Source organism: Aptenodytes forsteri, unplaced genomic scaffold (assembly GCF_000699145.1).
Source record: "Aptenodytes forsteri isolate BGI_AS27 unplaced genomic scaffold, ASM69914v1 Scaffold284, whole genome shotgun sequence".
In the NCBI taxonomy this organism is placed as follows: Eukaryota; Metazoa; Chordata; class Aves; order Sphenisciformes; family Spheniscidae; genus Aptenodytes; species Aptenodytes forsteri.
Window position 1 is genome coordinate 3,002,280 of NW_008794445.1, and position 9,899 is coordinate 3,012,178.

General features: G+C 39.6%; 1 protein-coding gene across 1 annotated transcript in view; it reads left to right on the forward strand.

Moving 5' to 3' along the window:
- The window catches only part of TNRC6B (trinucleotide repeat containing 6B), a 52,681-nt gene that overhangs the window by 32,832 nt on the left and 9,950 nt on the right, over positions 1-9,899 (forward strand). The window contains exons 11-18 of the mRNA XM_009289995.2: positions 7-143; positions 1,322-1,492; positions 3,767-3,892; positions 4,939-5,070; positions 5,606-5,701; positions 5,946-6,120; positions 6,502-6,636; positions 6,835-7,011. Coding sequence (XP_009288270.2) covers positions 7-143; positions 1,322-1,492; positions 3,767-3,892; positions 4,939-5,070; positions 5,606-5,701; positions 5,946-6,120; positions 6,502-6,636; positions 6,835-7,011 — 1,149 coding nt within the window. The remainder of the gene's footprint in view (positions 1-6; positions 144-1,321; positions 1,493-3,766; positions 3,893-4,938; positions 5,071-5,605; positions 5,702-5,945; positions 6,121-6,501; positions 6,637-6,834; positions 7,012-9,899) is intronic.

A 9,899-nucleotide genomic window follows, 5' to 3' on the forward strand; every position in this document is an offset into this window, starting at 1 on the left:
TCCCAGATAAGAAGTTTGAGGTAGATAAACGAGCCATGAATCTCGGGGATTTCAATGACATGATAAGAAAGGATCGATCTGGGTTCCGTCCACCTAATTCCAAAGACATGGGAACCACAGATAGTGGGCCTTATTTTGAGAAGGTGAGAGAAATATCTTTGATAAATTAATACCAACCTCTGTGTTCGAGGTCCCAGTTCTTACCCTACTCCTCTGGAAGTGCTAAAAATTCAGTAACCTTGGACAAACTCAATAATAAAAGGTGTGTGGGAGTTACGTTTGTAGAATGAATGTGTATATAAAACAGAGGTGTCAGATGTGCATAGACAAACTAAATTATCTGGGGAGAATGAGGCTTTTTATTCTAGAACAGACTGCTCTGAATATGGACAGAAATAAATTCCTTTGTTCTTCTTGGAAGGGTAAACTACTGGTAGCAATGAAATTCATTATAGGTTTCATCACAATGATTCTTTTGGCTACTGACTACAATCATCTACTGTAAAAAAATTGGTTTAGATCTAAGTAAACATAAGTAATCACAGTCTTCCAGATTTTTTCTGCTTTCATGTCTGTCGTTTATTGGAAACACCCTTTCTAAATTCCGCAACCCCTTATGCTGTATGTCCGTGTACTGTAAGCTTCTGTATGACATCTGTTTCTCTGTGACATCTGTTGTATGTTATGGTAGTGTTTCCTTCATATTCTTGCCTATTTTAAGTAGAAGCTTTCACTGTTACTATCAAACATTAATTGCTTCATATTATGAATTGGAGAGTGTCCAAAAGATTCAGAATGCTTTAGGGTTTTTTAATACAGTTTTTCACATACAAAATGGAAAAGAAATTTGGTTTAAAAATTCTGAAGGCGTGTTACTGTCAATGAATTTTTTTTTTTACTCCTCCATTTTGGTGTAACAGGCTAAAAAACAGTTTTGTCAACTCCCTCTGGTGGCCTAATTAATAAATACCACTAGCAGAGCTAATGCATTCCTAACAAATTATGTTCGTAAGTGTGTGCTAACATTAGGAATTCTTTCAAAATTTGTTTGTTTCTGTAGTGGTAACAGCCACTGTCAGAAATTAACTTCATGAGAGTTCAGAATGTATTTTTAAAAAGAAACCTTTAGGAATTTATTGATTATCTTCTTGGACCAAAATCTTAATTGTCAAGTGATCGTTTGAGTCAGAAGTTTTGTCCTTGTAATTGCTATTACAAATTAACTTTGCTTCTTCCTAGTCACTCACCGTCCCTCTTTCTCTCCTCTTGTGTTCTGTTGCTTCACTAACCAACTCCTGCTGTTGGCTAACTGCTGCTTCAGCTGACTTTGCCTTTCTCCAATCAAGATGGGTGCCTTGGGGATGAGGCTCCCTGCTCTCCCTTCTCCCCTTCTCCCAGCTACAAGCTGTCTCCCTCTGGTTCCACACTATCCAACGTCGGCCTTGGGGCAATCGGCTCAGGGCTCAGTCCCCAAAACTTCGCTGCTAGACAAGTAAGCAGGCCCTTGTAAGATGCATTGTTATAAGGCTGCAACCTGGGCTTAATCCTGGTTAGTTGGTTGCTTGCGTTTGTTTTCCTACTAAATAAATTATATTGTTAATGGATATTTCAGCTATATCAGGCCACTGAGAATCAATCCACTTTGGCTCCTATCATCAAAATGTATTCCATCTGTTTTTGTTGGCCTCTTACTTCCTGAATCACAGTGCAGCAGCAGATAGATGTGCTTTTCAGAAGTCGTTAAGTTAGTGGCAACCTTTATATTTTCATTGCTGTTTTAAAACCCAGTTAGAAGCTGTTGATTTGCCCCGCCACCCCCTGACACTGAATTTTTCCAGACTCTACCCAATGACCTTGTATGTAGAAATGTGCCTTTAAAAAAAATTGCAGTCATTTTGCATTGTGCCTGTTCCCTTCTCCCTTCCCCACAGACCAAAGAAAGGATTGATTTAGTAGCCTTTAAAAACTCTTGAAGTAGCAATATTTTTGTTCTGTATACGGGGGAATGGTGGGGAAGAAAGAAGTGGTTAACTGCAGTTTGGAAGAATTTCTGGCTATTATGTTTTGCATTATGCTAGCAGAAAATATTGCAGGAATAGTAGGAAATGAAAGAATAGAACCTAAGTATTGCAACTGGACTACCTTTATGTAGTCACATGCCTAACGTGATGGTGTTTCTTTGTGTTGTCTTTCTGTTTCTATGTGACACAATCAGTGTTGAACATCAAATGAAGTCAAAAATTTGCAGGCGTGTTCTTGGATTTGGTGTGCAGAATTCTGCTGAGCTTTAGGGAGGGCTGAATGTGTAGCTGCAGCTTCAAGCCTCTCAAAAATTTTGATGTGTAGTTGACCCCAGTCAATTCTTTCCAGAATAAAAACTCTTTTGTGTCTTGGGGTTTTTTGTTTATCCTCCTGTGTGCTTAGCATGACATCTTGAGTTGCTTCTGAAAGAGAAGATATATTAAGGAGGTGAAACGTGATGCAGGTGAATGAGGCAATCCATAATGCTGCCAGTATAGATGCAGGATGAGAGACTTCTGTTTTAGCAAAGGGGTAGTGGGAGGATGCACACCATTATGGTAGAAGGGAGGCAAAGCTTATGAAATCTGGTATATAAGGGAAGGAAAGGTTTTGGAGAAGGCCTGCACAATCTCAGTGGTGAATTTATGTTGGGTACAGCAGTGCTGGCATGGAGAAGGAGAACAGAGAATGATGGCTGAGGGATGGAAAATGTGCTGTTTTGAACCCCAGGTATCTGAGGATCATAGACATCCTGATATACAGCAGAAGATGGGAAGTTCTGAGAGCCTTGAAAATGAAAGGACAGAATCATGGCACATAAGGACCTTTTGGAGTATGAGCTTCAGCCTTTAGAAGCAACAGCATGTGACTGTTAGTGTAGGAGACTGTCCATAACACTTCCTGTGGCTTTGGTTGAAAGATGTTGCAAATAAAGACAGTCTGCTCAGAGGCTGAAATAGTGAAACATAATCGTGAATTTTCTTCAGTCATTTCCATGCAGTAGGGTTTATTATTACAGAAGTTGCTTATAAAACAGTAAATACTTCTCATTAAAAAAAACTCAAAAGAAACAGCAAGTATTCTTGTATTAGAAAATAAATCACTGGGAGGAAAAAACAAAACAAACCACATTTTTTCTCACTTGAAAATTTTCCTGCTCTTCAATTTAGTGGGGGGAAAAAAGGAAAATAAAAACGTTCCAGTCCAGAATGCTGAAATTTTCACATCAGAAGGAAAATTTTTGATAAAATTTTTGAATTCTAATTTCAGTTAGTGAAAGGCCTGCAGAGGAAGTAATAGGCTTATGAGCGATATTTCAACAACCTACTCAGAAAAAGTACCTGACTTTTCTTAAATGATGGCCCAGAATTCTTGTTGACACAGTCTTGCCATACTTTTAAGCCAATGGAACGTTTTTTTGAGTGTGTTGTTTGTACTCCAAGTTTCCATTTCCCAACATGTAAAGTGCAAAATATAAAACATTAGCTTTGTTATGTGCTTTGAAATAAGTGGATAAACATGACTCTTCAAAGTAGAGGAGGAAGAACCTTCATCTTGACAATGTAGTACAGCAGTTTTAACCCAGGTAGAATATTACTGATTTAGGGCAAACATCTCAGTAATTTTAAGGGTACTTACTCTGTTTAAGTCAGTACTTGCCTCATTGTTACGGATATGTAGTTAATAGCATAGAAAGCCATTATCCTGAAAGATTCATCTTCTCACTACTGCTTTAATTTTATAGGGTGGCAATCATGGTTTGTTTGGAAACAGCACAGCACAATCGAGGGGCATGCACACACCAGTGCAGCCACTAAATCCTTCCCCCAATATCCGGGCGCAAGTGCCTCCCCAATTTCTTTCTCCCCAGGTAAGGAATTTATAGTAACTGGTTACTTGTAAAAAGTAGAGCTACAGCCTTCAGAGCACACATTGAGTTTACTTACACATCTATCTTAGTCTTGACTTGATGTTAAGAAATCGAAAACTTAGATAAGATAAAAAATTAAAATTCATAGTTGAAAGTGCTTAAAACTCAGTGCAGAAGGATTAGCCTTCTTTCTTATTCCAAGGCAGTTGATGGTAAATGCTCGCTACCAGTATTTTTAAACCTCAAAGTGGATTCAGGAATCCTGCGTCTTACATAGGCTTTTGCAAAGTATTTTAAAAACAACAAAAAAAGTGAAAGATGAAAGTTTTTCTGAAGTGTGACAGGTTGCTTAATTTTTTTTTTCAAGCAGTCTTGTCCTGTGCTTTCTACCCCCTGAAAGAGAGGCCTGATGAAGGGCTACACTTTGCAATTACATTGCAGAGCTCTAAGACCTCAGGGTCACCAAATGAACAAGTTTACCTTTTGCTTTGGACTTGGAGAAGACTTTTGGTGATTCTCTTGAATTCTACTTGTGTAACTCTCAATGCAGGGAGAAATGGGGGGATTCTTCTCCACCTACTCCTGTCTTTTACTATAGCTTATTCAGCATACAAAGAGATTAACTCTTTCTGTGAGGCACTGTTTCTTTGCTCCAGTGACTGCCTGAATGCCTTTCTTTTCCCTTGTCAAGCAGTACGTTTTTAACGTGATAATGCAGTACTGTGATTACTGGTTAGCTGCATATGTATCAGCATTTTAATTTAGTGCAGTCTCTAGCAACCAATTGGTTGGGGGAGGAACATTTGTGTGTGTGTCTGCATCTGCACCTGTAATACCATATATTGTCAATCAAGTGAGGTATTCACTCTGCTCAAGTCATAGATTGTGCATGTTTAAATGTGATATGTTAATAAATCTGTAATGTCTTTCCCGGAACACCATTTAAGATTGGTGTTGTACCTATTCCTTTATGGAAATACTTGTAATTCATCATCTTTTCTCATAGCAGTGCATTTCTTGAGGATATGTAACTGGTTTCCATGCAGGTTTCGGCCTCCATGCTCAAACAGTTTCCCAACAGTGGCTTGAATCCTGGTCTTTTCAATATGGGCCCCCAGCTTTCTCCACAGCAGATTGCCATGCTGAGCCAGCTTCCACAGATTCCCCAGTTTCAATTAGTAAGTAGCTAGTAATCTTGTGAGACAGACTGTTTACAAATTGTCTGCTGAAAGAGTTTTCTTCTTATGTTTGTTCTAATTCTGTTTTGTTCTACTGATCTTGTGTTATTTTTGTACAAGTATTCCCTGTTGGTTGTACAGGAAAATAGAGCCCTGTTAGAGGGCAGCAGATAAACTGAACAGGCCTGTGTAATTATTGTGAATGTTGCAGTGTGTTAGTAATGACTCTAAGCAATGTCTTTGTACAGAAGGCAGTTGTTTGTTGATTTTTAATGAAGTTTTCTCAGACTTGTAGTCATAGTGATGGTAATAAAGCAGGTACTAGTAATACTGTTGCATGATGTTAAATTAGAGACAAGTTAAGGATATAGTATTCTTCTAATGCATTCATTGTCGTTTTATTTGAGTGTGTGGAATGAGAAACGGTTTACCTGAGTTCTGAGCAAAACATTTGCTAGTGACTAGCTCCTGGCCAATTATATTTCACTTGATGAGCTCTGTATTTTCACTCTTCCCACCCCCACTTATCTTGTAGGCATGTCAGCTCCTCCTTCAGCAGCAGCAGCAGCAGCAGCTGTTACAAAGCCAGAGGAAGTTATCTCAAGCTGTGCGACAACAGCAGGAGCAACAGGTGTGGCACTGGTTTTGTCAATCATATGAAGTATAAAGCATGCTGGGAAAATGCAGTCTGCAGCAAAGATGGCACTGGCTTTAGTAATGTCATCTGCTCTCTTCAGTTTGCACTCTCTCCAGATTGCACTTTTCAGAGAGCAAGGTTCTTTGGATCTCTTTCAAGTCACTGTTTCTTCGTGTTTACTGGAATTCTGTGTTACAGTATAGGATATATCATCCTCACTTTTTTCTTTCATTTGCAGATTGCTCGTATGGTGAGTGCCCTCCAGCAGCAGCAGCAGAGGCAGCCTGGCATGAAGCATTCACCATCCCACCCTGTTGGGCCTAAGCCACATTTAGACAGCATGGTACCCAATCCTTTGAATGTGGGTCTCTCAGATTTACAGACCAAAGGGCAAATACCTGGATACGGTTCAGGTAAGTGCTCTGAGGAAAGAGATTGGGTGCATTGCCTATAGTTACTATATTAATATGGTAGCGCAGTTACCACTTAGCCAGTTATGTCTGGGTCCAGAAATGAGTAATTTATGTATAAGCACTAGAGCGAAGGCGTCCACTCATGATAAAAGTGCATTATTTTTCATTACATTGGAAGAAGACAAACGTAATAACAAAGCATATCTTGGTGGCATACTGACCTAACAAGCTTATTTGGAAGTTGCCTCTTGAATATTTAATTTGCTACTCTTGATTTTTTTTTTTTTTTTACCTTTCTTATGATCACAATGACTCCCTGTTTGAAGATACTTCAACGAAAGAGAGCAACTGACAATGGAGTTTTGTTTGTTTGTTTCACAGGCTTTGGCTCAAGTGGTATGGATTATGGCATGGTGGGAGGGAAAGAGGCTGGAACAGAATCCCGCTTTAAGCAGTGGACTATGATGGAAGGGCTGCCCTCTGTGGCTTCACAAGATGCCAATATGCACAAAAATGGTGAGAAGGGGACTGACTATTTCGGGAATGCCTTTGCAGTATCATCTTGCCAGAGGTGAAATAGCTCAGATGAAATTGTGCTTCAACTTAGTTAATATCTTACCCCACCAGTATGCATCATATTTTTTATTTTAGTATTCCATACTCATAAAGATCCCAACCTTTCCTGAGTGTAAATGTATCTTTTTAATGCTTCAGGTGCAATAGTGCCCCCTGGAAAGGCTCGCGGAGGATCGCCCTACAACCAGTTTGACATAATTCAGGGTGACCCACTAGGTGGCCATGCAGGCCCTGCTGGTGATAGTTGGTTACCTGCCAAATCTCCACCAACGAACAAGATCGGAAGCAAATCCAGCAATGCCAGCTGGCCTCCAGGTATTACATAAGGGCAGGGGTTATGTCCTAGCTTTAGAGTAGATGTGCTGGGACCTTTCCTCATCATACTTTCTAAATAACCACTGCAAGGAAAATATTTGCTTGGCCTATCTCTTTTTTAAAATTTCTTCCACATTAAATTAGAACATAGATGTTGAATTTCCAGTAAAAAATTGCTGGGCTAAATATGAACTAACTGCTGAATTGAGTGAATAGTATTTGGTTTTTGTTAGGTGAACTCTTATCTTCCGTAGTTTGGTGACTTTACACTTACAGAAATTTTCATGAGAACACTTATTCATAGAATACACAATACCAGCTCCCTCCTTTTGTATTGATTCCTTATTTGTGTTGTGTTAGGCTGACACGGGGTGTAAAAATTCTGATAGATACTGTGGAATTGGAAAGTAAAAGATGTGCAGGCTTGTTTTTTGTGATGGTGGGAACAGGATTTTCTTGTCTTGACCTTTTGTATTTTATGTAGCGTGAACTTTTCTTCTGACAATTGTTTACAAATACGATCTACTGTGGACCACAAGGTTTCTTTTGCCAGCAGTATTGGTACAATATGTATACAATGTGTATGCTACGCTGTTGTGGTTCACCTTTGCTCATGACGCGTAAAGGATAGAAGAGTGTTGCCACGTTTCAGTACTGCTCAGCAATCTTGTGGCTTGAGTAGAAGTTTCTTGCTTTTTGGATTACAGGCAGTAGCACATTCTTTGTCTTCTAGAGTTTCACTGGCAGAATTTTATCTTTCCGCTAGAAAACTCAAGTATCTAGGAAAAATACATATATATTTGAACACGCACGTCATTTTCTACATAAATCATTCATTAAACAGAGTGGTGTCCTTGAAGTTGCACGGATTAATTACCGGTGCTGTTCAGCAAATAGTGGATGCTGTCATTTTTCTCTGCCTGGAAGACTCTTAACATTCCAAGAAAACATTCCTAACTGCAAATCCTCTGCTGTGTATCCCCTCAAGCACAAAAAAGTAAAGGTGCAGGTACATCTCTTGGGTAAACCAGTAGCACAGACCTTGCATCAGAAAGCCTAGGAACCTGTGTGACACGTGCGACTGCAGGAAACCTACAAAAAGTAGTTAAAGCTTTTTATGTGGGAACCCCTCAGTGTCTAACTCTGGCAAGAAAATGTTTTCTGATGAGCTAACAGAGTTAAAGAATTAGTTACCTCAAGAACCTCTGCACACCCACAACATTTCATACACTGACTGCTCTCTGTAGAGGTCTATTTGCATTACGTTTCTGTCAGCCTGGTTGTTACGTACTGAGCTTCTTGAGCTGGAGTTACTGTTCATAATGCCAGAAACCCCCAAAATTTAATTTTTTTTTTTTCAGGACCTCTCTCGTAGACTCATTGTTGCTGAACTTGTTTCTTTAGTCACCGTTCCCCTAAATAATACTGAGAAACACAGTACTGCTTGGAATGTTAGGAGAGGGATGTGAGGATCAGCTCTGCCGTCTTTTGAGGTTTGGAGCAGCTACTGGCTCTGGCAAGATTCTTGGTACCAGAAGGCTGTTACAGAAGTGAGAAGCTGAATAGCTACTCTTTGCCCCTCGTTGGTATCATAGAGCTTCCTTAGTGATACCTGCAGTCCCACTGTCAGTGATAAGTAAAATTTTTGCTTTTGCTGATTGCCTCACCACTGTGAGAGGATAGCTGGAGTTCACAAATCCTGAACACCAAACTCTCACTGGGATCATCAGTACCATTGCAAATTTCTTGTGTAAATGAGTAGCCTGTGACTGTGATTGCAGATGTCATGTAATAGAACATGGGTTTTGGCATGTGGCTTTTATGCAATTATTGCTGTATTGCTAGTCCTCTCTTATGAGGTCCGTAGACTATTGGGACAAGTGTTATTGCCCCAGAACCATCAGCCACTTAAGCTGTCTCATAGCCTCTCTAGCTTATTGGCTTTCTCGAGAAGGAGAACTTAGCTGAAATCATGATCCAGCTTATCAACACCCCTGATGAAGAATAAAGACCCAAAATGATTTTACACTGTAGGTCCTTTTTCTCTGCAAGCTTGTAGATGAGGCCCACTGTCTGTTCTTGGTATGGAGATACAATTTTTCTTCCTAGTGCTGGAAAGTAAGTTGTTAAAGAAAATTAGTTTGCAAGAGAGAACCTCTTGAAATGGGTGCATTTTTCCTTTGAATGAATACAGTGGTCACTCAGCATTCACCCTGACTACACCTTTCACGTTTTCCTCCTAAATGCCATCTGCTGCAGAAATTCTGCCGTTCAAGAGAGCAGTATTGTTCAGCACAAAGATAAATGAAGTGGTGCCCAATCAAACTGATATCACAGCTGGAGGTGAGAGCAAGTTTTGCTGCATTGGTGAGAACTATATCTTTTGGTTATGTCACACAGACTTGCATACCTAGGTAATACTAGACTGTAATTTTCCCATTCAGGAGCAGTTTGGTCATATACTCCAGGCAAACTGGCCTGAATGTGTCTGTCATGGTTTTCCTAATAATCTTATGTTTGAACTTTTTGGGAGGACCTTTCAAATATCAGTGGAGAAAAGCACTTCATGTTTTCTTTACTTAATCTAGAAATAAAAGAGCATGTCTGTAAGGGAGAGTTGGTGAATGTGCATGAGAATAACTGTCAGTCCCAAAGGATAGTTTGGAAATTTGTCAATATGCTGAAGTTCAAGGAAAACTCTTCTCCAGACCAGGATTATATTGATGAGTGAATGTATTTATATACTATACGCCTGATCTTTGGAGCCTTGTTTGAATATTCCTTAACTTTTTGATGAGAGCTTACTATGTACTTAATTTTCGGTCTCACCAATTCTCAGAAAGCTTTACAAAGGCAAGACTTGGACTTAATCCCTCCCCCCCCCCCCC